The following is a 27,947-nucleotide window of genomic DNA, read 5'->3' on the forward strand; positions in this document are numbered from 1 at the left end:
AAAGTGGGCACAGGGAGTGTACTACAGCTCCCACAAGGCCACGCGGGACGGCGTCCTAGCTTATTGGCTGCGCCGTCCCGTCCTCCTCCCGCCCCTCCCCGCCCCTGCTGGGATGACCCCGGGGGCGAGTGCCCGGCCAGTGTGCTCCCGAAGCCGGCTGTGGGCTGCGGCTCTGCTGGGATCAGGCTTCATGGCGGCGCAGCCGCTGTCCCGGATGCTGCGGCGGCTCCTGAGGTCCAGCGCCCGGAGCTGCAGCTCAGGGGCTCCAGTGACACAGCCCCGCCTCGGGGAGTCCGCGCGAGCTGCCTCGGAGGTGAGCCCACCCCGCCCGTATCCACAGCTTCCCGGGGCGGGAGTGGACCGGGCACACTGCCCTTTTCCCCCAGTAGCTCCCGGCCTATCTGCTTGCCGCTTCTAGGAGGGACCCCTTGGCACTCCTCAGTGGAAGGATGTTCTCCAGATGCACCTCCCGGTCTCACCCGCTAGCCCAGCGGGAGAGGCTCCTGGGAGTCCCGCTTCAGAACCTCCCTGCCCCCCAGCCAAGCCACCACTGCCGGCTCTGAGCTTGGCCAGAAATTGGGGTAAGCAGAGGACTGGGACTTTGGGTCCAGTGAGATATCTTACTGGTACCCTTCAGCCTTGCCTTGCACCCACCCTCTTTCTTAAACATTTTCCCTCCCTAGCCCCAGAGCTCAGAGATCAGGTGTCCCTGTGACACCTGCTTCATAGTGTGACTGACTAAACATGTCACCTCGGTGTCACCAACCGTGAGTTGTTACTGTAGTCCCAGGGCTCTGTAACTCATCCTTTGCTGACTCTCCTTGTCTCATTTTTATTAACCTTGGGAGGGTTCAGCCAGAACAGAGCAGGACTGGCCTCTTACAGGTTAGAAATTAATATCTCTGACTTTAGGGTTTCGGGAAGATCCCTCTGACCTTGACAGCACCCCTCAGAGTGTTTCAAGTCATGAAAAGTTTTAGGTTTTGGTTGTTCTTCTGCTCAGGTGGTTAGGGAATAATTTGAGGGGAAAAGCACCTCTTTTTCATTTAGTGAAACCTCTTTTCGGTACCTAGCTAGTCGTTTTTTCCCACATCCCAGAACTAGGCTTCCTGTCCTGGGATTCATAAGATCACTGCTCCCTCCTCCCCCATATTGCTCAATGACTTCCGCCACATTTGCTTTCCCCAAACCTAAGCCCCTCTGGGATCCTCAGATAAGCAGGCCCATGGTTGGGAAGTGAAGACTTTTTAGTATCCTCGAACTCTTGAACATCGTTGAAGAGATAGTAAAGCCAAGATGGCTGAGAGATCTTTAAAGAATTCAAGAAAAGGGGACGTTTCTTCTCCACTCCCCCAACCCCCAGTTTATTTTGTACTGGTGTTTCATGAGAGAACCTGTGTTGAGTGGCTCACATGTGGAAGCCGTTAGTCCTCACTAAGCCATGTAAGGTGAGGAGAGTTTGTATGTTCAGGTGAGGGGGCTAATCGAAGTTAACTTTCCTCCAGTCGCAGAGCTGTAGAGGGCAAGGAACTCTAATGCTTTTCTGTCCTCCCTGTGTGGAGGCCAGGGAGAGAACCTGCTCCTGTCCATCCCTTTACACTGTGAAGGGAGGGGTAATGTGGCAGAAAGGAGAACATAGACTCTGGGGCAGCCCCATCCCTTATTAGGGGATTCACCAAGTCCCCTTACCCCTCGGTGTCTGTTTTCTCATCTGCAAAGTGAGAATAAAAGTGTCTACTTCATAGAATGTCACAGGGATTAAAAGAGTTAACATATGTTAACGTATATACTTAGAACAAAGCTTAGCCCGTGTAAGTGCTGTGTTATGTAAATGTTGGTGGTAATTACTATTATCCATGCTGCCACTGGCACATGCTGTGTCCTGTGAGTCCCCTCCCATCTGGACTTGTTGGATAACTATTCTGTCAATTCACATTAAATCCTGGACATCTCTTAGGGTTATCTTCAGCAGACTGGGAGTTCCCGAGGGCTGGGTGCACCTCTGCCTTTCTATCCCCACAAGCGCTTAGCACAGGGTTGTGCAGGCAGTGGATTCAGCCAATAATTGTAGCTGCTTGAAACTTCGAGTCCCGTGGCATAGTAGACCACACTGGACAGGGAGTCCCATGTTTTCACCTGCCAGTTTCGCCTCCAATTTCACCTGGCTCCTGGGGCTGTCACTTCCCTTTGCTTCATGTTTATAAAATAAGAGGGCTGGGCCAGCCCATCGTAAGATAGGGGAGGGCACAGAAATCTGTCTTGAAGAGACTCTAAGGGGAAGCGAGTCTGGAAGTGGATCTGTTCTGCTCATCTCTAAAGCTTGCCAGTTGGGGTGGGGACACCTTGAACCCCTTCTTGCAGGGTCTGTCTCTCCCAACACGCCCACACAGGGCTCTGGTAGTCTGGTTTGGGATGGGAGGTGCTTGGAGAGCTAGGATGGAAAGCCACTGGACATTGTTTGTGTGGCAGGGTGAGGATGTGAGGGAGAGAAGCGAGGTGTAAGTGGGAGCTGGCTGTATGGAAAGGTGGCCGTGAGCTGAGTTCAACAACAGGTCGAGTAGCTGCTATATATGGAAAGGGGTAGTGTGTGGGTCAATGGGGAGGTGGGTGGAGGAGACACAGCGACCTGTCAGCCTGTGTCTGAGGTGGCCCAGACAATCTTTGCAGGGTTCAGCCCCACCTGGGAGTGCTGTACCCCTCTTTCTCCCTCTGAGGCTCCATAAGGGCTTTGTTGGGCAACAATGAAGCCTGCTGCCTGTGGTGGGGGAAGCAGGGAGAGTGAGTCTAGGCAAGGCAAAGGCACCCAGCTGTTCAGGGGGCCAGAAAAAACAAATGCTGGCTAGGGGTTAGGCTGCAGGGAAGTGGGTGTGGGTGAAGGTAGGAGGAGTACAGCAGGACCTGGTGAGGGAGAATGAGGGGGAGGAGGGAAAGAGGGCTTTTCAGGGGGTCATCTTGACTTCCAATCTGCCCAGCTCCTCAAAATCCATGTTTCAGCGAAATGTGACTGTCCTTGTCAGAAGCCATAGGTGTAAAGATGTCACACTTAGGGTGGGAATGAGGGGAGGGGGAAGGAGACCCAGCTCTTTGCTGGGTCCTCTCATTTAAAAGAGATTAATTTTAAGAGGCCCTTAGTATACATCATCCCAATAGCAGGATAAATCAGTGCCACTGATACTTAGATTCGGAATGTGCTTTTTTTCTCCTGAATAACCCTGCTGCTCTGTTTAGACTTTGGAGCTATGTGAGGGCTAGCCTTTAGCAGTCAAATAGATGCCCAAGATTAGTGACTAGTAGAGGAAGGCACCTTGAGGGCAGGGTCCCGCTTTAACGCCTTTGTCCCACCCTTCCCCACCCCCTTCACCCCACCCCAATCTGCATTGGGTAGACATGAGATGACCAGTAGTGTCTGGCAGGCTGCCTGGTGCCTGCTTATTAGCACACCAGTATTGGTGGTCCTGGGGATGCTCAGACCCCACGTGGGTGGTGTGGCAGCAGCTTTGGCCATCTGCTGTTAGTAGGGTTGGAAGGCCAGGATCTTGGAAGGGAAGGGAAGCTGACAAACTAGAAAAACTGATCACAGCACACAACGGTGTTCCTCCACGGATCACTGATTGGAAACTTCTGTGCCAGGAACTCCTCCAGTTGAGTTAGGTTGGATTATTATTTCCACGGCATAGATGAGGAAACTAAGGTTTGGAGAATTTAGGTGACTTGCTCAACAGCTAGACCAGGCTTGTAATATAGGCTCACCTACTCCAAATCCTGTGCTCAGAACCACAACAACTCGCCCTGGATTCAAATAGCACCTAGCGCTTGGCGTCACTAGGCTGATGGTTCTCAGCCCTGGCTGCACAGCTGAGGCACTAGGTTAAGCTAGAATCTTTGGGACGGGGCTCTGTCATCAGTCCTTGAAGCTCCTTGAGTGATTTTGATGTGCTGCCAGGGTTTCAAACCACTGTACCAGGTTAAACCATTTTGACAGTAGAGACCAGCCGGGAAATGATTACCCCCATGTAACTGGGTTTTGCATATACGACCTTTCTGTTTAGGGACAGGACTATTTGTTCATGTGATTCAAAATGTACCAACATCCTGTGCTAGACACTGGGGATACTGAATCAGGCAGGATGACTTCTCACAGAGAGGAAACAGGCCGGGCCAGGCTGGGACCCTGGGAATATGATTCGTTTAGGGCTTCCTACTACTTCTGACATGTCCCAGCCCTCCTGAGCAAGCAGAGTTACTGTCTACTCTCCTGTAATTCCCTCTGAATCTTGGGCTCCTTTGACTGGTGGTGATATTTTTTTCCTCCAGGAGATTTAAGGGACAGGGAAAAAAGTAGAAGAATGAAAGTAGGGCATGCAGTGTTAGAGGAGAGAAGATGCAGGAATGAGGCTCGTTAATATCTAAGTAATGAGTTTGCATTGCTGGCAAGGTGAGAGTGTGTGTGTTTAGGAGGCTCAATTCAGAATGGTTGGTACACATAGGGTCACAAAAGTTCTTAAAAGTGAAATCTGACCAGCCTCTCCCATTGCCAGAACAAAAGCACTAAATTCCATTCTTTTTTCGAGAGAGTCTCGCTCTGTTGCCCAGGCTGGAGTTCAGTGGTACAATCTTGGCTTACTGCCACATCTGCCTTCTGGGTTCAAGCGATTCTCTTGCCTCAGCCTCCCGAGTAGCTGGGATTATAGACTCCCGCCACCACACCCAGCTAACTTTTGTATTTTTCAGTAGAGATGGGGTTTCACCATGTTGCCCAGGCTCGTCTCGAACTCCTGACCTCAAGTGATCTGCCCTCCTCGGCCTCCCAAAGTGCTGGGATTACAAGCGTGAACCACCACACCCAGCCCCTAATTCCATACTTGATTGCTCCATCACACTGCTTGCGCTCGAATTTCTGCTGAATCACGCTCCTTGGTCCTCTCACCTCCCAATTATTTGATGTATTTTGACTCCTCCCCCATCCAGCCACCGCATCCCCCCAACATGTTAAGACTGGGTTCAGTGGGGTATCTTGGCAAGTGAAGAGGCAGAATCTGGGGTGACTAACATGACTGAATTGCAAATAGCTGTTGATGAAAAAGAAGGCACAGCACGGCAGTACATCCAGATTCCCAGGTATCTCATCTGGACTCTGGTGGCTGATGGAATTCTTGATTATGGAGGGCCCCCGCCCCACCCCTGAGGCTGTCTGTGGAAAGGCAATGGGACGAGTTGGAGTTTTCTCCGTCACACCGCAGGGAGGGAGGAAGTGACTGTTGTGAGTATAGCAGACTGCAGTTAGAGAAGTGACTGCTGCTTACTCCCCACAGGATGGTGAGCAGGGCTTCTCAGAGGAGGTGGGAAATTCTCCTGGGATGGGTAGAGTGAGGAATGTTTTATGGGCCCAGAAAATCAAGAGCAGCCTCACACACACTCTCATGTCTCTTATCTTTGAACCATTCAGTGGCTCTTGACCCAGTCAAGGGCTGCCGATGAGAATTACCTGGAGAGGTTGAAAACATAACAGCTTCAGAGTTCCATATTTAGTCAGTCTCCACTGGAATCTTTTTTTAAAGTTCTCCAGATGGTTCTAATGTGCAGCTGGAGCCGAGGAACTTACTGAAGCAAATACTTCTTCCTCCTAATGTAGGCATAGTTGTGCTGGACCTCTGGAGGGCCGGAGGCCTTCTACTCTCCATCATAATTTTAGGTGTTCACCTACCATCTTCCAATACCACCACTACCACCCGGCCCCCGTCTTTACTCCTAGCAAGACAACCTTAGCCTATAGCTGTATTCTTATTTTACAACTGGGAAAGCAGGCCTGGAGAAGTTAAGGGACTTTCACAGTGTGCCAGGTCATACCTGCTGCAGAAACCAGGGTTTCTTGTCCCCATTCCAGAACCTTCTCTGTAGATCTCATGCATGACTTCCAGGGTTGTGATTTTTTTTGTCTCAAATATTCTAGAGAAGTGACTTCTACCCACCCTAGGTGTCATCCTCCCTATCTTCTTAGACTCTCTCTGTGTGATAGAAGGGAGGAATTTAGAACCTGGAATCCGAAGACCTGGATTTGAATCCCGCTTCTGCCGAGGGTGTTCTTGGACCCCATCCAAGCCTTAGTTATAATAATCCCGTGTGGAGTAGGTGTGGGAATGAAACAGAATGTTCTTTGGAAACTTTAAGATGCTTGGTAAATGTTACTTCCTTGGAGCAATTATCTCATCAGCATCTATCAGGACCCAGGTGGTCAGGTGGTACTCTCCAAGGACTGATACGTCAAGGGGAGATGGATCAAACTCGTTCAGACTTGTACATGGGAAAGGGTGAAGCTGGCTCGCTCCTTTCTCTCTGCAGGACGGGTTTGGGCCTTGCTTGTGGCCTTCAGCAGTGTCTTCCCATTTATGCGCGAATGCTGGAGATCATGGGTGCACAATCCTTTTTTTTTTTTTTTTTTTTTTGGCACTGGCTAGAGTGAAGAATAAGGGCTAATAGATTCCCCCACACCCTTGCTTCCACATTGCTGCCCAGCCAGAAATCCTCCCAGCAGAGATCACCACCCGCCCCCCCCCACCCCCGAGCTGAACACTTAAGGGGTGGGTCTTTCTCCTCAAGCTCATTTTTCAATGAGAGGGACAATCCTAGCTTCCCCGACATGGCAGAGCCCAAACATGTGGAAGGGTTAGAAGCTCCGCACAGATGTCAGAATAAGGGAGGGGGCAGGTGGTTCTCCTTGCGCCTCTCCCCAGCCCGGTAGCAAGGGCCCATGCTTCCTCCCTGCCCTGTCTTTGCAGGAGCTGTCCAGGCGGAGGCAGTTCCTGCGGGAGCATGCGGCCCCCTTCTCCGCCTTCCTCACAGACAGCTTTGGCCGGCAGCACAGCTACCTGCGGATCTCCCTCACGGAGAAGTGCAACCTCAGATGTGAGTCACCTTCCTGGGCCCCCTCTGGGCTGGTGTCCCTCTGCCCAAGCAGCCTCTGAAATCTCCCTGTGCCTGGAAATCCTCCTGAATCCTCCAGTTCTGCTTTCTAACTTCCTCACCCGCTACCCCTTGCTTACCAGGCCAGGTGGGCTTCAGGGGTAAGATAGGGGTCAAGGCTGAGTTGTATGATTGTAGAAGCTGTGTCCTACTTGGGATTAGATTTGAAAACAGAAATGCAGTTGGATTTAGAATTAAGATTGGGTCTTGGACCTCTCAGTCTTCAGGGGTCCTTCCTTCTGTTTCCCTGTAGTTCCCGAAGTCCAGGACATGACCAGGGGTGGGGTGGTGGACATTATATAAACATGTGAAGTAGACAGCCATGCCCATGCCAGCACTGCTGACTCTGGATGTGCCCCAGTCCCGTGACAAATCATCCAGGACCAGGCTGATAACAAAGAGGCCTCATTTCATAATCCTTGCAAAGATTGCTCTGGACCTGTAGCCACTGCTGGAGGGACTTCCAAAGTTGATCTTCCTTCTCTTTTCCTTCCGTCCCCCTTTTCTCCGTCCCCCTTTTCTCCGTCCCCCTTTTCTCCGTCCCCCTTTTCTCCGTCCCCCTTTTCTCCGTCCCCCTTTTCTCCGTCCCCCTTTTCCCCGTCCCCGTTTTCTCCATCCCCCTTTTCTCCATCCCCCTTTTCTCCATCCCCCTTTTCTCCATCCCCCTTTTCCCCATCCCCCCTTTCCCCGTCCCCCCTCCCCCTTTCCCCGTCCCCCCTCCCCCTTTCCCCGTCCCCCCACTCTTCCCTTCCTCCCCACTTCCCCCTTCCCCTTCTACCCTCTTCCCCCCTTCCTCTTTCTGCCTTCTACCCTCTTTCCCCCGTCTGCCTTCCACCCTTCTCCCCTTCCCCTCTTCCTCCCTTCCGCCTGCCCAGGTGCACTCAGCCCAGGAAGTGAGGCCAGGCTCTGCCCTCAGCCTACTTCATCTCTAACCCATGCCCTCGGCCTCCCACTGAGGGATGTTATGATCAGATTGTGTGTGTTGGGCATAGGGAAGGGTGTTAATGTTTTAGAAATGAGAAAGGTCAGGCCTGGGGAGATGCTGGTCTGGGGTTTTTTCACCTCAGGTTTAGTGAGGTCTCTGCTCATGTCCAGATGTGTTTGAGAAGACTGGCCTGATGGAGAGTTGGGGAGTGGAGGCATCACAGGGCTATGGCCATGCCTGTTTCCTCCCTCCACATCCCCATTCATCCTTCCCTCAGGTCAGTACTGCATGCCCGAGGAGGGGGTCCCGCTGACCCCCAAGGCCAACCTGCTGACCACAGAGGAGATCCTGACCCTTGCCCGGCTCTTTGTGAAGGAAGGCATTGACAAGATCCGGCTCACAGGCGGAGAGCCGCTCATCCGGCCAGACGTGGTAGACATTGTGGGTGAGTTGGACGAAAGTCATCGCCACTCCTCCCAGTGCCGCCTCATCCGGCTGGACACTGATGTCATTGTTAACATTGGCAGCTGACATTCATTTAGCACATGACACTCGGTCCCTCAACACATGCTGAGACAGGTGCTATTATTCTTTCCATTTTTGATGAGAAAATGAGGCTTAGGTTGAATAACTTGCCCAAAGTCATGAAGCTCGCAAATGCCAGACCTCAGTAGCTTGTTGTCACATTGAGACCAAGGTCCTCGCCAAGAGGCCCATGTGACCTGGCTCTTGCTGACCTCCATAACCCTTGCGGGCTTCTCCACCTTCCCCCTGCTTCCCATTCATGTGGCCAGGCCTTGACACGTGCTGTTCCCTTTGCTGGGAGCTCAGGGCGCTCTCCTCGACCTCATTCAGGTCTCTGTTCACATGTCATCTCAGCAAGGCCTTCCTCGACCATCCTGTCTAAAGTGCATCCTCATGTACTCACACCAGCTGCTCTTTCCCAGAAATTGGCAAGTTATAGCAGCCAAATCTGGGCTGACATGTGTTTTTGTCTAACTTGCAAACTGAGTGTTTGTTTGTTTGTTGTTTGTGTTTGAGATAGTCTCACTCTGTCGCCCAGGCTGGAGTGCAGTGGCACTATCTTGGCTCACTGCAACCTCCACCTCCCAGGTTTAAGTGACTCTCCTTCCTCAGCCTCTGAATAGCTGGGATTACAGGCATACACCGCTATGCCTGGCTAATTTTTGTGTTTTTAGCAGAGATGGGGTTTCACCTTGTTGGCTAAACTGGTCTCGAACCTGACCTCAAGTGATCCACCCCCTTCAGCCTCCCAAAGTGCTGAGATTATAGGCGTGAGCCACTGCATCCTGCCATGGTTTTTATATTCCTAAATAATGGGGGGAAAAAAATCAAAATAACATTTTCCACCACGTGAAAATTATAAAATCCTATATGTTCAATATCTGTTAATGAAGTTTTATTGGAATATAGCCATGCCCATTCATTTACATATTGCCCGTGGCTGCTTTGGCAGAGTTGCTTGGTGATGACAAAGACTGTGTTGCAAAGCTGGCCAGCCAAGTAGAAAATATTTACTATCTGGACTTCTGCAGAAAAAATGTGGCAACCCCTGTCCTACCCACTTACCCTACTTTGTTCTGCTTCATAGCATTTATCTCATCCTGGCACTGTGTGATTGGGTTGTGTGTTTGGTTTCTTTAATTGTCTGTCTCCTCCATTCACTGGCGTGAAAACTCTCGGGTTGCTAGAGCAGGTTTTGTTTTTGGCATCCAGTACCGTGCCTGACACATGGTTGATGCTCCCTGAGATTCATTGAATGAATGGAGACTGGGTCAGAGTACAGTCTCTGCAGTATGGCATACTCCTATTTGAGTCTCCACCGTGCATCTTACAAGCAGCGTACCTTGGGCAACTTTTAAAAAATCTGTTGTAAGCCTTGAGGCAGTGATAGTACCTACCTTATAGGGTTGACCTGAGGAGGAAATGAGAATGAAATGCCCAGCCTGTGGGAAGGGCTCTGTAAAGGTAGCTCTAAAGGGCCTCTTGCCATGAACTCTTTCTAAACCCCAAGATCAGGAAAGAGACCTTTGCTCATGTAATTATAGGTGGTGAAGTCGGGGGTATGAGGTTCCATGTTCTTGATTGCTGCCCGCTCCAGCTGCTTTGGACAGGACCTCCCACCCCTCAGCTCTCTGGCTCAGTAATTGTTCGCTAGAGTACCCTCTTATGTGCCTCATACTGTGCTGGGCACATCAAGGTGAATGAGCACCGGCACTTCCACCCATGGTCCACTGGAGGAAGCAGCTGCTGTATAAGGGGAGCCTAGGTGCTGTGAGAGTCCCGAGGAGGGGCCCAGGTCCCCCTGACAGCCCTCTTCTCCCTCCTGCCCCATGGCCAGCTCCCTTCAGCCCTGACTGGTCACTTGGCCTGGGATCCTCTGTCATCCTGTGCTGGCTGAGCTGGCCCAGGCAAGCTGACCCCTTGTTCCAGACAGCTCTTCAGGGCTAAAAGGCAGGCTGGCTACCAGGAAAGGGCTGAACCTGCTGAACCCAGCTGCTTGCCAGGCCCTACCCCCTCATCCAGGCCACTTACTCTGCCTGGCACCCGTGGGCATGGGCCGCCTTGTGCTAGGACCTGTGAGAGAGCAGAGGGGGTGAAGATCACTCACTGGTCAGGGAGGTACAGGATGGCTGAGCACAGGTATGAGGACTGGAGGCTCTCCCCGGAAACTCCAGCATGCACAGTGGGAAGAGCGGGAGCCGGGGAAGTTGGTAGCTCTGTCCCCATTCTGCCACACTCTGGCTGGGTGAACTTGTGCAGGTTCCTTCCCCACCCAGGGCCTCAGTTTCCTCAGCTGTGGCTGAGCCACTTTAAGAATGTTTTCTGCTGTGATATTCTGTGGTTATTGGTCCTGGCTGATGGAATGGGATGGGCAAGGGATGATCACCACGTAGATACTGCTTAGGACAAGGCCCCGCCTGCAGTGACCTGCTTCTGAGGATTTACCTTCTGCCTCCCAGGGGGTGGGTGAAACACCTCCCCCGCCCCTCCCCCAATGCTTCAAAAAGAATGGCGGCTGCACCCTCTGACTTCCTGTGGCGCTGTGTCTGCGAGCACTCTGACATCTCTCAGGGGCTAGCCTCTGATCTTCCCCAGAGGAGCTGTTTCAGAGCAAAGCAGCCTTGAAGGGCAGGGCAGATGGGTGCTGGCAGAGGAGGGAGGGACAGAGGAAGAGAGGGAACAGAAGTCAGGGCCAGGATGTTCACGAACACCTGTGCCCACCCTCTCAGGTGAGGGTTTTGAGGGGCCACCACCTGGAGGCAGAGCAAAAGGATTGCAGGTTTCAGTTTCTGCCGAGCCTGAGGCCCCGTTCTCCTCACTTCTCTGTCTGAAGCTCTGTCAGACTTTGAGAGGTGCTGCAGAACACCCCATGGGAAGGGTTTGGGCCCCTCAGCTCTCTGGCTCCCTCTGCCAACCCTTGCCTCTCCGGCACTTCTCCACCCTGCTTCGTGTGTAGACAAAGTCCCATGCCCCTTCTTTTCAGCTGGGATGGGTTTAAAGCACTATCTTGGTGCAAAAGTTACGGCGGGTTTTGCCATGAATAGCATTGTCCCATAGAGCATGGGTGTCCTATCTTTTGGCTTCTCTGGGCCACGTCGGAAGAATTGTCTGAGACCACACATAAAATACACGAACGTTAACGATAGCTGATGCGCTAAAAATTCACCAAAAAAATCTAATGTTTTAAGAAAGTTTACAAATTTGTGTTGGGCCACAAAGCCATCCTAGGCTACCTGTAGCCCGTAGGGCACAGGTTGGACAAGCTTGCCGTAGAGCTTCCCAAGATGAAGGAATGTTCTGCATTGGTGTTGTCAGATATGGTAGCCACTCATAGCTCTTGAGTGCCTGACGTGTGACTAATGTAACCGAGAAACTGAATTTGTATTTTACGGACTTTCATTCATTTAAGTAGCCTCATGTGGCCAGCAGCTGCCGTGCTGTACAGTGAAAGTTAGGGTCTTCCAAAGTCAGGAAGAAGGAACTAAGTGCACAAGTACTGTGAGAGTGTTGGAGGAGTTTGCAGGGCCCTTGTTTTCCATCCTAACTTCCCGAACGACTGGCCACTGCCAGATGAGCTGGACTTAGCTTAAGAATCACTCATTGGGGAACAGCAGACACTGGGACCTACTTGAGAGTGGAGGGTGGGAAAACGGAGAGGATCATAAAAAATAACTATTGAGTACTAGGCTTAGTACCTGGATGATGAAGTAATCTGTGCAACAAACCCCCATGACACAAGTTAACCCATATAACAAACCTGCACATGTACCCCTGAATATACAAAAAAGTTGAAAAAAAAATCACTCATTGCTGCAGCTTCTTCCTTTCCTTTTTCTTTCCTTCCCTTCCTCCCTTCCCTTCCTCCCTTCCCTTCCTCCCTTCCCTTCCTCCCTTCCCTTCCTCCCTTCCCTTCCTCCCTTCCCTTCCTCCCTTCCCTTCCTCCCTTCCCTTCCTCCCTTCCTTTCCTCCCTTCCTTTCCTCCCTTCCCTTCCTCCCTTCCCTTCCTCACTCCCTCCATTCCTTCCTGCCTTTCTTATAGAGTATAGCTTGATCTCACAGCTTAAAGCCTACAAGAGGCTTAATGTAATGGAGAGCCACTGACAGATTGTGAAAAGGGGTAAAGCATTTTGTTTTATTTTTGATGGGCTCCAGTTGCATAGAATTAGGTTAAATCATCCTTGGTTCATGAGATATTGTCATCATTGATCCCTGTATGACTTGCTTTACTTTATTCATGTTAATTTATATATTTTACTAATGTTAGGGGTTCCTAAGGAAACCCACTATACCACCAATTATTTTGGCAATAACTTTTAATTACCTATGGGGCCTTCCCTATCCTGTACCCTGCCCCCACCCACTGCCTCCTAAGGTAAGAATTCCTCAGTTTTCTATTTATCATTTCCTTGCTGCCCCGTCACCCCTTTTTCTTTTCTTTTTGTTTTTTGGAGACTGGTTCTAGCTCTGTTGCCCAGGCTGGAGTGCACCACAGCTCACTGCAGCTCAACATCCTGGGTTCAAGCGATCCTCCCACCTCAGCCTCTAGAGTAGTTGGGACTACAGGTGCACACCACCACACCCAGCTAATTTTTGTATTTTTTGTAGCGACAGTGTTTTGCCATGTTAGCCAGGCTGGTCTTGCACTCCTGAGCTCAAGTGATCCTCCTGCCCTGGCCTCCCAAAGTGCTGGGATTACAGGCATGAGCCACCACACCTGGCCTATTCCCTTGCTTTTTAAAAAGTAGATACAGTGTTTTGAACTTTGAGTGTCATGCTGTGTGTAGTCTTTCGGGCTTATTGTTTTTGACTCAAGTAAAACGCACAATGTTATACAGAGTTGTAGTTCTTTTTTCCTCTGTGGTCTACTGTTACAGTATGTGAATGTACCCTATTTTCTCCTTTTAGTGAGCATTTGAATTGGTTCCAGCTTTTTTGTTGTGGACTGTGCCGCTTTGAACATTCTTGTTTTCGTTAACATATCTTGGTGTACAATTTCTCTAGTGGTGGAATTGCCGGATCATAAAACGGGTGAACGTTCAACTCTGGAAAACAGTGTGGCATTACTTAATAATGTGATTGTGCCAAATACACTTTGACTAGCACTGTGTAAGAGATCCTGCCAAATGACCTCCCGACACTCAGTATTATTCTTGATATTTACCAGTCGAACAAGTGTAAAATTGTACTTCATTGTGGTCTTAATTTGTATTTTCATGTTTAAGAATGAAGTTGGCATCTCTTTATATGTTAATTAGCTATACATATATATGAAATATCTTTTATTGTGTAATTCCTGGTCATGTCTTTTCCCATTTTTCTATTTGGTTCTTTGTCCTTTCATATTTATTTGGTACAGGTTCTTTATATATGTTGCGAATATCTCTTCCCAATCTGAAAAAAACAAGTTACACTGTGTGTAATGATTGTTTTTTTTTTCTTTTATGGCTAGTGTTTTCATATCTTGTTAATGAAACACCTAACCCCAGATCAGATCACCTACCTTTGTTCTCCACTAAAAATTTTAAATTTTGCATATAGGTCCTTAAACTATCTGTAGATGATTTTAGGGATTTCAATGTAATTTTTTTCCATATGGATAGCCATTTTTTTTCTAGTTCTTTATATTGAACAATCCTTACTTCCTCCACAAATCTGCCATTCTGTAAGTATTGATCTGTTTCAGGTTCTACTTTGTTCTGTTGGTCCATTCGTTAGTCTCTGCCAATACCAACTGTCTTAATCACTGTAGCTGCATCAGTCAATTATCTGATAGGGCAAGTTCTTTTTATTCTTTTTCAACAGTGTTTTACATACATAAGGATTGGCCATGTAAATTTTAAAATCAGCTTATCAAGTGTTTTTTTTTTTTTTTTTTTTTTTTTTTTTTTTTTTTTTTGAGACAAAGTCTCACTCTGTCACCCAGGCTGGAGTGCAGTGATACGATCTCAGCTCACTGCCACCTTCACGTCCCGGGTTCTAAGTGATTCTCCGGCTTTGGCTTCCCAAGCAGCTAGGATTACAGGCATGTGCCACCACCACATCTGGCTAATTTTTGTATTTTTGGTAGAAACAGGGTTTTACTACATTGGGCAGGCTGGTTTCAAACTCCTGACCTCAAGTGATCCACCTGCTTTGGCCTCCCAAAGTGCTGGGATTACAGGCATGAGCCACTGTGCCCGGCCTCCAGTTGACTTTTAATCTAGTTCTTTGGGCAGTTGCTCCTGATTTCTTCAGTAAGGGGATAATCAGTAATGATGCTGAGGTCTCAGTGGGCAAGGGAAAGAATACAGCTTTCCTTTATCTACTCACATTCTTTGCTCATCTTCATCCCCTAACTCATACCATTTCAGAACACCTAGCCTTCTTAAGGACTTAGATTGTTAAGTTCTTAGATTCCTAGGTTCTGTGTTTCTCCAGGGTTGATTTGGTAGAAGTGAACAACCACTGCTAATTTTCCTAATTGGCAGACCCGGAGTGAAGCTCTTTCCTTTTTCAAATAGCTTTTATTTGTAAACTTTATTTTTTTTTTTTACAAAAGTAATTTATGTTTATTTTAGAAAAGCAGAAAGAATGTCATTACAGCCTGTTTGTAACCACTGTTGACATTTTGGTTTGATGACCCACCTGCCATTTTACTCTGCATCTCGTATTTACTATTTTTTGTGTTTACTGCATCTTGTGTTACTGTTCTTTCTATGTAGTATAGTGTGTGCATTTCCCTACACCCTAATGTATGATTTTACAGAGTCATTTTGGGTTGCATAATATTCCATCCTGAGAAAACATAATTTAACCAGTTTGCTATGGTTGGCTCTCTAGATTATTTCCCACTTCCCTTAATTATGCATTACTCTGTAATGAACATCCTTGTAGGTAAATGTTATTCACATCCACAATTACTTCCTTAAATTCTTAGTGGAATTTCAGGTCAAAGGCTTTAAAAGTTCATGTACAACTTCTCTCCAGAAAGATTATATGATTTTATTCTTACACCATGAATGTGTGCATTCCCATGCACCCCTACCTTAAACTGATGATGAATTTTGTAATATTCTGCCTTTTCTAATATTTGGCTTCACTTGAGCACTTTACTGTTGGTTTCCTCTCTCATGCAGAGCTGAGCTGGGTCTTCATAGAGACATACGTTTACATAGCTTCTTGGAAACAACTGGTCTGTGGCCGGAAGGGTGTAGTCAGTGGCACTGTCCATGTAGCAGAGGTCAGTTAAAATCCAGGGGGAGGGGTGTTTGTGTGTCACCTACATTATAAAAGAAAACTTGTTCATTACAGAAAGAAATTTTACCTATAAATAAATACAAAAATCACCTATGATCCTACTGATCAAAGATAACTGCTGTGTACATTTTGATGGCTTATCTTTTCTCTAGATCTTACTGGATTTGAATGTGAGCAGGTATGTTTCTTCAGATTCATTCTTCACATTCTTTGGTCTTTTGTATCCAGCTCTTTTTAAGAATGCCTTTGCTGAATTTTCCAGCTTGTTCATTCATTCCTGTGTCCATTCTGCTTCTCAAGTTTTTTCTTTTTGTAACTGTATATTCTTGAATTTTCAAGAGCCCTAATTAGGGTTTTTTTCTTGGTTTATTGTCAGGATTGAATATTTATCCCAATGAGGATATTCCCTCTGCTTTTTAAAAGAATTGTCTTCTGTTATCACTGTTCCTTCTCCTCCTCCTTTCATTCTTCTATTTGGGGAACTGGTTGTCTTTCTTTCATGCTTCCTCCTTAAATGTTTGATTCTTGGCAGTGTACTCATCTTAGTGCCCGAGGTCTCTGTTGGCCTGCCTGGTAATGTTTGTTTCTGTGAGTTGCTCTGAGGTTGTGGAGAAGGAGTGTGAGGTGCTGCTGAGTGTCACCGGGACTCAGGCCTTGCCCCCGAAATGGTTTGGCTGTGTCCCCACTCAAATCTCTACTTGAATTGTAGTTCCCATAATCCCCACGTGTCATGGGAGGGACCCAGTAGGAGGTGAATTTAATAATGGGGGGTGGTTGCCCTCATGCCATTCTCATGATAATGGGTTTTCTCGAGATCTGATGGTTTTTATAAGGGGCTTTTACTGTTTTGCTCAACATTTCTTGCTGCTGCCATGTGAAGGACATGTTTGCTTCCTCTTCTGCCATGATTGTAAGTTTCCTGAGGCCTCCCCAACCATGCTGAACTGTGAGTCAATTAAACCTCTTTTCTTTATAAATTACCCCGTCTCAGGTATTTCTTTATTAGCAGCGTGAGAAGGAACTAATACAGCCCCGTGGCCGGCTTGAGTGTCTGCACTGGTGCTCTATCCTTGAGGCAAATGCTTCTGCTGCCTTCCCCTGCCGACAGGGAAGGATGAGGCCCACCTGTCCAGCTCCTTCAAATATAACTCCCCTGTTAGACAACCTCCCTGACATGCAGTAGGACCCCCCTGCTCCTGTACATGTGACTACTAAGCTGCCTGCACATTACTGTCTCCCTGTTTTTACAGAACCTTCTCCTGGGTGCACTTTGAGTTGTGGTCTCTATCCATCTGATCGGTCCCATCTGCTTTCTCTCTTTCTGTACTTCTTTACCTTTCTGGGCTATCTGCAGTATTCTTTCTTACCTTCCAATGCTATTATGGATTTTTAAAATCCCTCCATTATTTCTAGGGATATTTGGTAGAATGGAGCTATCAAATAGCACTTAATTCAAACACTTTTATGTTTCCATTATACAGAGTATCAAGACCTGTGTAGTACTTGGTTATTAAGAGCAGAGTCCTGAGTCAAGTACACATGGATTTAAATGCCAACTCTTCTTACTGTGTGGCATTAAGCAATTTTCATAATCTTTCAGAGCACCTCTTATCTACTAAATGAGATAATTGTTATTGTGAGGCCTCAGTGAGCTAATGTATGCAAAGCCCTCCGCAGATCACCTAGCACAGGGCACTCAATGCTTAATCTTTTCATTATTTTTGCCAGTTTTGATTCTTAGCTTTCTTTTTAAGTTAGGTCTGGTTAATATAGGTCTACAGAGAGCCTCTTTTCCATCCATCTTGTCTGGACAAAGAGTTTTGCCTTCCAGCCCTTCTCCCAGCCTCACCAAAAACAAGCAGTCTGACCCCTTTCTTGCTGTCCTTATAGCCCAGCTGCAGCGGCTGGAAGGGCTGAGGACCATCGGTGTTACCACCAATGGCATCAACCTGACCCGGCTGCTGCCCCAGCTTCAGAAGGCTGGTCTTAGTGCCATCAACATCAGCCTGGACACCCTGGTGCCTGCCAAGTTTGAGTTCATCGTCCGCAGGAAAGGTGAGTGGATGTGGATGAGGCGGGTATCCCTCCCAGGGCCCGCACATAGCTGGGGAGGGAGGGCCATTGCTGAGCGAGGGGCCTGGTCACTTCTTGTTGTCTGGGCTATCGGTAAGTCAAAGCACTTATTTCTCACCCCTCATCCTTGCCAAATGTATGTCAGGGACTTTGGGGGTCAGACGCTAATGACTTAGGGTGACCAACCTCCCCACCGCCCCAGCCCCAGTTTGCCCAGGACTTGAGGGGGTTTTAGAATGAAGGACTTGAAGTTTTAAAACCAAGACAGTCTGTGGCAAACTGGGCCGAGTTGGTCATTGTACGACGAGCTCTGAAGAAACATGGGACAGCCCAGGGTGGAAGTCGCTGCCCTAGGATGCCAGGATCTGGGTATGTGCTGCCGGGTGGGGTTCCCCCAGCAGTCCCCCATGGTTGTCCCTGTGCCCACCTGGATATAAGCCCCTCCTATGCACCCCCTACTGCAAGCACACCCACACCTTCCACTCAGCTGCCTCAGGAGGCCCGAGGTAGAGAGGTGGAGCCAGCCTCGAGCTCTGGGTCACAGTAGACCAGTGCCTGGCTTCCCCTTGGCATGGACCTCATGGTGGGGCAAAGGCTCTTCAGGTTTGGATACCCTTTGATATGAGGGAGGGGGGTACATGACTGAGGACTCTGGAGGATGGGAGGGATGGCAGGGAGACCCAGATCTCCTTCCTCTTCCTTGGAAACAGCTTCCCCACCACCTTCTTTCCTTCCTTTTTACAAACGGGGTGTGATGCCTTGCTTTAATACCCTCCATGTGCTGAGGAAGCACTCATGGTGTCTCCTTCCTCTATGGAGGGCTGCTCGAGGTGCCGTGGAGGGGACAGAAGACACATGAGACGTTGCCCTGGCCTTACAGGCTGCTAAGGGCGAAAAGATGTCATTCCACGGGACAGCCTTTGCTGGTCTTGTGATATTGATTAAAGTGTTACAGGGAGGAAGAAAGAATTCCTAGCAGGAGAGAACTAGGAGGGCTTCAAGGAGGATGCATGTATGCTGGCCTTGAGGAACAGGAGGGTTTGAATCAATGGCACATACTCTGAGGGGGAGCAGGAGTACAGAACCTGCAAGGGCTCTGTGGTGGGAAAGCGGGAGGTGGATCTGTGGGCTGTACTGCCCGCATACACGTTCTCCCTTTTTGTCTCTCATTTCCTGGCACATGGATTGGAGACATTGGATCTTCCCTCCCATTCATATTCTTTTGTCCACCATCTGCCTTTGGAGGGGAGTGTTTTAGAGAAAAGAAAACTTATAGTTCTAGGTTATTCTAGCAGCATTATTTTTTTCAAAACTATACGTTTTTTCCCTTTACCCTCTCACTGAGCAGTCTGAATATGCTGCAAGGAAACCATGGAGGCCATCTCTAGGCACCCTGTCTCACAGGTGACCACCAGGCTGTGCAGGCTGGGGGTGCTGTAGGGGACCAGGATGCAGTAGGTGATCAAGTGATTTAATGCATGAGAGAACTGGGCAGTGAAGTCAGCCTGGGGTCACATTGACTGTGGTTAATGATTATTGAGACAAATAATCGCTTACCAGCCCTGGAACAGCACCTGTGCGTAGTAGGTGCTCAGAGTATGTGTTGAGTGAATAATTGATGGACTGTTGAGGAGAAAACACTGAAATGGGAGTAGAAAACCTGCATTCTGAAAGATGGAGCCATGGGGCTTTGGGCAGGGCATTGCCTCTCTCTGGGTCAGTTTCCTCCTGTAGACTACAAGAGGGTTCAGCTAGATCCAGGGTCAGCATGCACGGCCCACAGGCCACATCTAGCCCCCTGCCTATTTTCATGTAGCCTTTGAGCCAAGAATGCATTTTACAGATAACATTCAAAATCAGTTAATGATAGGGAACATTAACTATGAACCCCATTTAAGCAAAATACTGTCCCTACAAAAAGAATTGCATTATTGTATCCCATTTGTAGATCTGTTTTACAAAACGTTGTACTCAGTTATTACTACATTTTGAATTTAATCAACACTTTGTGACATATACTTACTTGGATCCTCAATGTTGCCTCTTGGCTTGCAAAGCCTATGGTATTACTCTGGCCTGTTTCAGAAAACGTTTGCCAATCTCCAGACTAGATGGGCTCTGGTGCTTTTCCATGGGGGTGTGGGGGAAGAGGAGAGAGGACATAAGTTCCTGGATCCTTGTTTCTCCCTCCCAGGCTTCCACAAGGTCATGGAGGGCATCCACAAGGCCATCGAGCTGGGCTACAACCCTGTGAAGGTGAGATTGTGCCCCCACGGTAGATTCCCGACTTCCCTCCACACTGCCTTGGCCTTCCCCTCAACGCCCCCTGGCCCACTTGAGAGCCCTCAGCTCTGGCCAGCATGGCTGAAATACGTGCACCCTCCCACCTCTTCTCTCCCTGCTGGTCCAGCCCTGCCCACCCTTGAGAGAAACGAGAAAATCAGTGACCCCTTGGAATCCCCTAATCTAGAGAACTGGAGTGGGAGAAGCAAGGAATGGGTCCCTGAGTGGAAGGCCTCAGTGAGTGCCAGGCCCCCAAGGGTCATCTCCACAAAAGAATGCAGGGGGCACAGCCCTCTTGGTCCCCTTGTTTCCTGGCCAGGTGAACTGTGTGGTGATGCGAGGCCTTAATGAGGATGAACTCCTGGACTTTGCGGCCTTGACCGAGGGCCTCCCCCTGGATGTGCGCTTCATAGAGTACATGCCTTTTGATGGTCAGTGACCAGGGACGGGTGGGGGAGGGAAGAAGGGATTGGGCCTGCAGGTCGCGCAGGGTGGCTCACCTGCTGGGTATGGCTGACCTCAGGGGCGGTGGGTCTAGGATTATGATGGGCTGTTGGTGGCTTCTCGGAGTCCACTGTGGATGTGATTCAATCCACCAGTTTTAGGCAGGGCTCCCGTCTCTCCCATCTAAGAGGCTGAGAACTGATTGCTATGCTATGGCAGGGGATGGACTCAGACCCCGGGGCCCCTTCAACTCTTATTCAGAAGCTCCCCTTGCCTTCCCCCAACCCAAATACAGGCAACAAGTGGAACTTCAAGAAGATGGTCAGCTATAAGGAGATGCTGGACACTATCCGGCAGCAGTGGCCAGAGCTGGAGAAGCTGCCAGAGGAGGAATCCAGCACAGCCAAGGTTAGGGAGCAGGAGGGTATGGGACAGGCCTGGAGGAAGGTCGTGCCTCCACCCGAGGATGGAGAGCTAGTAGGGGGCTGCCCTGTGGTGGGGATGCCGTGATGTGGGATGGTGCTGTTTAAGCAGGAAGCATCAGTGCTATCACAGCCGCCTCCCTGTTTCATGGAGGAAGATATGGGCTCGGCTAGGGTGGGGGGCTTAATAACGTGTCAGAGGACACACTCCAGGAAGTGGCAGAGGGGGGTGCTCGTCCCTCTTCCACATTGACTTTTCTAAACATGCTGCCCACAGGTCCCTGCCTTAGCAGCTTTTATTAGGGCAAGCCCAGTGTAGGTCAGCCCATGGGTCATCCATCCTACCAGAGTCTTCTATCACCTGAGGGCCTTGGGTGGAGCTTCACATGGGGTCCTCTGGGAGAGGGTTGAGGAGTGGAGGTTCTGATGTCATGGAGTGAAAGACTGGGCTCAGTAGCCCATCCCCTCCACTGCCCTTTTGCTCTCACTGTCCCCTGCCCAGGCCTTTAAAATCCCTGGCTTTCAAGGCCAGATCAGCTTCATCACGTCCATGTCTGAGCATTTTTGTGGGACCTGCAACCGCCTGCGAATCACGGCTGACGGGAACCTCAAGGTGAGCATCCCCTCCTCCACGGGGACCCCTTGCCACCTCTGTGTTCTCGTATCTCCTCCCACCTGTGCTCCCTGATTGGAGAGGAGGCTGGCAGTGCACGTAGGTGTGGTTGGTGCAATGTCAGGTTTGGGGGCATCATGGGAGCAGCAGGTGAAGTTGAACTCATGGCCCCTCTGGAAATGTCACCCTGATTCCTTCCTTCCTTCTGTGGGGCTCTGAAGTAGCTTCTGGTTTGTTGGGAGCTCCTTTCCAGCTCTCATGGAGAGCCGAAGGATCCATGTGCATTTTGCCTGGCCCCCACCATGGTTAGCCCCTTCCACTAGGCCAGGGGCTCAGCTCTGAAACCAGAAATGGATGTTACTCATATCTAACAAGCATGTCCTGTGCATTTGGCCCTGTGGGGGATGTTGGAAACCCCTCTCGTCAGGGCCATGCAGACTCGCAGGCAAGACCAAACAGGCAATGTGTGGCAGCACGCGAGTCCTTGCCACACGCGTGGCTGGATAGGTGGTGAGGGTGCAGGGCCTCAAGAGCACTACAGACCTCAGTGAGCCTTGAAGAATGGGTGGGGCAGAAGTGGGGAGGCGAGGGCACACACATAGGGTTCACACTGGTTGGGTACGCGAGAGCAAATTAAAGTCAGCTATAGGAAGAGTACATTGTAAAAGGCTCTGGTTCAGAATGTGTTCTGTGGACAAATAGTGTGCTGTGTAAGGTTCCTGAACAGGGGAGACATTCCCCATATATGTTTTATAAACTGCAGCCTGGGTGTGATGACAGGAAGACCAATTAGATGGCCATTCAGTGGTTCTCCAGATATGTTAGAGCGTGAATTGAAGGGAAGGAAGACTCAGAGCTTGGTAATGTTTGTGGAAGGAGGGGAGGAAGGCATCGTGTTAGCTGGAAGGCCTTGGGATCTTTTACAATTGTGGGAGGGTGATGATAGTGGGTGGTTGGATTTAGATGCATCCAGTTTGAATCCAAAAGGAACCATCCAGCAGGTTGCTGAAAAGCTTGGGGGTTTTCTGGGCTGGAGATACGGAATTGACTTGGACTACAGGTGGTATCTGTATCTGTGAGGTCTTGGCAGGAAATGGAAGGTGGGATTCTGAAGAGAATGTAATGAAGAAGCTATTTGTAACATAGGATTAAGGGAACCAATAAAGGATATTGAGGTACTTGGGACCAGCAGCAGCAAAGTGCTGTTCCCACTTAGGAAGGGCAAGGAGGGGGGCATTGATGTCACTGGGGCCCAGGAAGGGCTGGAGCCTTATAGGAGAGGCCACCTCTTTGGCACTTGAGCTGTGCAGAGAAGCAGCTGCTGCCAGATGCATCAAAGCAGGGAGGAAGCAGGGGAGAAATGCCTCAAGATCTTTCTTTCCCTTTACCCACTGATCTCCCAGGCAGGAGCCACCTGGAGTGGGGGCCACTGGGTGAAGTCCACAGGAGGAACCTCTTTGTTGCAGAGAAGGGAACCTGGAGACTGGCTGGGGAGTTGAGGCATGAGGAATAACCGGCATGATGAAGCAGTTAGACCTATCCTAGATTTCACTGGTATCTTCTCCAGTGGTCTCTGCCCTCAGAAGCTTCTCAGACATTCTCTGTGGCCACAGTGCCTTGTGCAGAGCTGGCACAGAGTAGACACTTTGTAAGTTTTGGTGGAAGGATAGTAAGTGTGTTGATTTCTGGGGCTGTCTCATCCATTCTTCTTACAGAAGCTGAGAAGCATTGAGCGAAGTTTGACCTTAAGTTGTCATGCCTAGCAGCCCTCAGCTGAAGCTTCCAAGCAGTGATCAGACTCAGATAGGTACAGGGCAGGCGGGTGATGTCCACAAGGGACTTGGAGGGGCTGAGGTGAGATGGGATGTGTGTGCCACAACAGGGAGTAGGAGACTTCCAGGACACACACAGCTCCAACTGATTGGGGGCCATTCTCATGGTGATAGAGAGGCCATTCCAGTAAGTGTCTCAGAAGGTACAGATCTGGATTTTTACATGCTATCTCTGTTGGCATCTACTCAGTTTTTAAAAAAATACACTGAGGGGAAGTATGACTGTAACTCACAGGTATTGGGAAGTGCAATGTTGCATCTTGCTCTTCTAGCCTCTGACCTCCCTACAGCACCTCTGTCTCTCACCACTGGGGGCCCTGCCATGGGAGGTCTGGGCCCTGGTGTTCCTCCCGGAGGGAGGACCAGGGAAGGAGTTAGCTCCTCAGAGGCCAGGAGGCCAAGGCTCAGGGGTAAGGAAGGCATATTGTCCTCACCCCCACGTAGGTCTGCCTCTTTGGAAACTCTGAGGTATCCCTGCGGGATCACCTGCGAGCTGGGGCCTCCGAGCAGGAGCTGCTGAGGATCATTGGGGCTGCCGTGGGCAGGAAGAAGCGGCAGCATGCAGGTAAGGGCAGGGTGGGGAGGGGTGGCCTGGATGGTGAGTGTGGGCCTTGTCCCCGGGAGGGAGGTATAGAGTTGTGGGATGAGATGACCAAGGAATACCTAAGAGGAAGCTGGCAGGAGTCAGCATCGTCCCCACTGCCACTCACTCCTGTTGGCCCTCTGGCCTCAGGGTGCAGTGATGCTTGTCCTTCCATGGGGAGATGTCATAGCAGAGGCTGCACAGGAGAGGGGACCCCACATTCTCTTGGGCTCTTTTACTGGGTGGGGAGACGGGGGTATCATTGCTTCTTTCTCACCCCACGTGTGGCCTTCTGTTGAGGGAGAGCAGGGTCCTGATGTCCACTGTTCTTTGGGCTCAGTCTTGAGCGACCTCGCAATGCACATGTGGGGGCCTTTTGTCAGGGCGCATATAGCTGAGTGCATGTGCTTGTGGGCTGTCGAGCGCGTTCGTTTCAGTGAACTCTCCTCTCCCCACCCTCTCTCTCTCCCCCTCCCCTGCTTTCCTCTCCCTCCCCATCTTTCCCTCACCCCAGGCATGTTCAGTATTTCCCAGATGAAGAACCGGCCCATGATCCTCATCGGTGGGTGACCCATCAGTACGTAACCACTCACCCTTGTCATTTGGGGATCCCGTGGGGTGGGAGCCGCGCCATAGGCACCCCAGCTCCTGCATTTCATGCTGATTTCTCATCCTTGTTTTTCTTCTATTCCTCCTTCCTGTCTTCTTAACCTTCACGGTTTTACTGTTTCTTCCCCCACTGTTCATGATCCCCCTTTTACTATACCTGCCACAGAAATGATCCTTCTGTCTCACCAGAAATCGGAGCAGGGGGATGGTCTGCCAGATTTAATGATCACTAAGTTAGTGGCTCCCTGAGAATTGAAATCCTGGTTAAAACAGAGGCCTTTTCCTCAGCTCGAAAATCTCCCAGTTTGGATAATGTGACAGGTGTCCTCTGTAGTACACACTGATCCATGCATGGTGTATCTGGACCATTAGCCCCTACTGGTGGGTGTGTGGCCACACGTCTGTGCTGGGCAGATCTTGAGGTAGCGAGCTAATAATGTTACTCACGTGTAACATGATGTAATGATGGCCAAGACCTCAACTTCCCAATTCCTTAGCTCTCAGGAGCATCTGCATAGGACATATCATCGTGTATGTAGGATGTTTCAAACAAAAGTCCCCTGGTTTTAAGTCCTTATGTGGTCTCCTAGCTCTGGGGGCTGGGCTGGTCACTGAGGAGCTGTAGGGTGGCTGTTGCCCCTCTGGCATAGTGCCCAGATTAGAGCCGGTGAGGTGTTGACCCTTTGCTCACAGTCAGGTCTGAGCCCCCTGAACTGTGCCACTAGAAAAGAAAAAGCAGGGGGAAGAAAAAAGATGAGAGGAAAGATCCTTTCTCTAGAGGTTGGAGCAGAGTGAGCTCAGTGGCCCAGCGGAAGGCAGGCTAGAGACAGCCCAAGGACCATCTTTGCCCACTGGCTGCCCGGGAAAGCAAAGGTAGCTCGGCACTGGGAAGATTCTCATCTCCTCTCCTCCCACCGCTAGCATCCAAGTCCTCTTGTTGGGCCCTGACCCATGCTGAGGCACCTTTATGGCCTTGATAGCATCTCCCCAGAAGGGAGGCTGCCCCTCTAACATTGACAAGTCTGGGGCTTAGAGTATGTTGGGAAGTGGGAAGCTAGGGGAGCATTTGCTTCATACTTTCAGAGATATTGAGTAACGAGTCTGCTTTGTATACAACCAAGAGTTGCCTAGGACCGGGCCTCTCAGAATTTCACGTGCATGTGAATCACTGGGGATTTTGTCCTTTTGGATTCTGACTTTGGATCTGGGGCGGGATTCTGCATCTCTTGTGAGTTCTCAGGTGGTGCTGGTGCTGCTGGTCCATAAGCCAACCACCCTTTGAGTAACAAGAGCCTGCACAGTTCCCTAGGCCCTCTGCACCATCTGAATTAGCCCATCAGTTTGTATGTGCTTTTGATGTGCTTGAGGGGACTTGAAAAAAATGTAAGTAGGTAACATATTCCCTTTATTGTCTTGTCTGTAAACTAAGTGGTTCTATTAACTCTTCATGGAGAATGTGAAGATGAAAATAAGTGTAATTGGTAATTTAGAGTGAGACCTAGCTCTAGTTTTAAGAAAACGAAGGGACATTCAGAGGTCATGTGATCCAGGCCTCAGCTCGGTGCTGCTTGAGAGAACTTAGGAAATGAGAAGGGTTTCATGAGGAGGAACCCTGTGCCACCATGGCACAGCAGTTTCTAGAAGGGCTGTTACCCTGTGCATCACCGGGTGAGGAGGGCTGTGAACTTGGACTCTGGGTGCCATCTATCTCTGTGGATCTTCTACTTTGTCTTGTCCCACTATGCTTTTTGTTCTTCACTCCTCTTTCCCCGGTGTGAAAGAGAACTTGAAGTGGGATAGGGAGAGGGTGTGGGAAAAAGAATCGCCTTTTAGACTTAGTCTTTCTTCTTTTTTTCTTGCCTTGCAGAGTTATTTTTGATGTTCCACGATTCCCCACCAGCCAATCCAAGCATTTCCTCCTGGGACCCCCTCCATGTTCAGGGTCTAAGACCCAGAATGAGTTTCTCCAGCCAGATGGTCACTTTATGGAAAGGATGCAGGGTCCCCCAGGCCCTTCTGCTAGCCCAGCAGCGGCTGGGGTCTGGCTGCTTTCAGAGACACTACACTTCCCGTGCAGACTCAGATGCCAACTCAAAGTGCCTTAGCCCAGGTTCCTGGGCTCCTGCTGCCCCCTCAGGACCCCAGCTAACCTCAGAACAACTAACTCATGTGGACTCGGAAGGACGGGCAGCTATGGTAGATGTGGGCAGGAAGCCAGACACAGAGCGGGCGGCTGTGGCTTCAGCCGTGGTCCTTCTGGGGCCTGTAGCCTTCAAGCTTGTCCAGCGGAACCAGCTCAAGAAAGGAGATGCCCTGGTGGTGGCCCAGCTGGCTGGAATCCAGGCAGCCAAGGTGACCAGCCAGCTGATCCCTCTGTGCCACCACGTGGCCCTGAGTCATGTGCAGGTGCAGCTGGAGCTGGACAGCACACGCCATGCCGTGAGGATCCAGGCATCTTGCCGGGCTCGGGGGCCCACCGGGGTGGAGATGGAGGCCCTGACCTCTGCTGCAGTGGCCGCCCTCAGCCTGTATGACATGTGCAAGGCTGTCAGCAGGGACATTGTGTTGGAGGAGATCAAGCTCATTAGCAAGACTGGCGGTCAGCGGGGGGACTTCCATCGGGCTTAGCGCCTGCCCTTCTTACCCATGGCCCACCCAGACCTGGAGCTGGGATGCAATTTAGGCTGAAGGAAAGATGTCAGGTTCCTTTAATCACAGTCACTGTTTACCTTGAGCAGTAAATCCGAAGTCAGCCTGCTCTACTACTAACAGGCCTGCTACTAGATGATCTCTAATCATCTAGGTGGGGCTTCCTTTCTATAGGGAGGATACCAGCAGGCTCTTAAGCCTTCCAGGACACTAAGGTCATGGGAGCAGGACTACAACAAGCAATGCTAGATAACTGAGAAATCATGTTCTTTGTGGACTATTTCAGACAACCAGTTTCCGACAGTCCAGCCCAGAACTTTTCCTTCTCCTTTTGGGTTCTCTCTTCTCCTACTTTCCTGGGGAGAGATTAAGGGCTTATTAAGCAGAGGGGCCCACTTTGCGGAGAGCAAAGCACAAGTTTGCCTGAGGAATGCATCCCAACTTCTCCCCAGCAGCTCTGCCTCCCTGTCTGTGAAGCCGCAGCCCTGCCCTGTCCTGACTTCATCTCTCCTTCTGCCCAAGTCTGTGTCCCATCAGACTTGCTCAGCTTAACAGTTGCCCGGTCCTGCTGGCCCCCTTTCCTCAGGCCTCCCTCCTCTGAAACAGGATGTGCACACGTGGGCCACAGCCCTAAGGACTCCTCCCGGACTACACAGCCCACACCTGGCCCTGCTCACGGCTGTTCCACCCACCCCTCTTCGTTCTGGAGCATATCAGGGAAAGAAGAGTTGACGATAGATTGCCTTCACCCTCACAGCGCACAAATAAAGCTACGATGCCAACTTCTTTGCAG

General features: G+C 50.0%; 1 protein-coding gene across 11 annotated transcripts; it reads left to right on the forward strand.

Annotated features, from left to right (window-relative positions):
- Nucleotides 1-138: 138 nt before the first annotated feature.
- Nucleotides 139-27,946, forward strand: MOCS1 (molybdenum cofactor synthesis 1). 11 transcript variants are annotated; one of them, XM_078000028.1, is made up of 12 exons: nt 139-291; nt 1,477-1,489; nt 6,777-6,903; nt 8,163-8,330; nt 17,537-17,701; nt 19,914-19,975; nt 20,322-20,433; nt 20,742-20,854; nt 21,371-21,481; nt 23,758-23,878; nt 24,411-24,458; nt 26,373-27,946. In XM_078000028.1, the coding sequence occupies exons 1-12, from the start codon at nt 191-193 to the stop codon at nt 27,131-27,133; spliced, it is 1,902 nt and encodes a 633-aa protein (XP_077856154.1). In that variant the 5' UTR covers nt 139-190; the 3' UTR covers nt 27,134-27,946. The 11 variants fall into 11 exon arrangements, with proteins under 11 accessions (XP_077856154.1, XP_014991788.2, XP_014991786.3 ...); XM_015136302.3 differs by lacking the exon at nt 1,477-1,489 and having other exon boundaries at nt 139-313; nt 24,411-24,473; XM_015136300.3 differs by lacking the exon at nt 1,477-1,489 and having other exon boundaries at nt 139-313.
- Nucleotide 27,947: the final 1 nt, after the last annotated feature.

The sequence above is a fragment of the Macaca mulatta genome, chromosome 4, assembly GCF_049350105.2.
Source record: "Macaca mulatta isolate MMU2019108-1 chromosome 4, T2T-MMU8v2.0, whole genome shotgun sequence".
In the NCBI taxonomy this organism is placed as follows: domain Eukaryota; kingdom Metazoa; phylum Chordata; class Mammalia; order Primates; family Cercopithecidae; genus Macaca; species Macaca mulatta.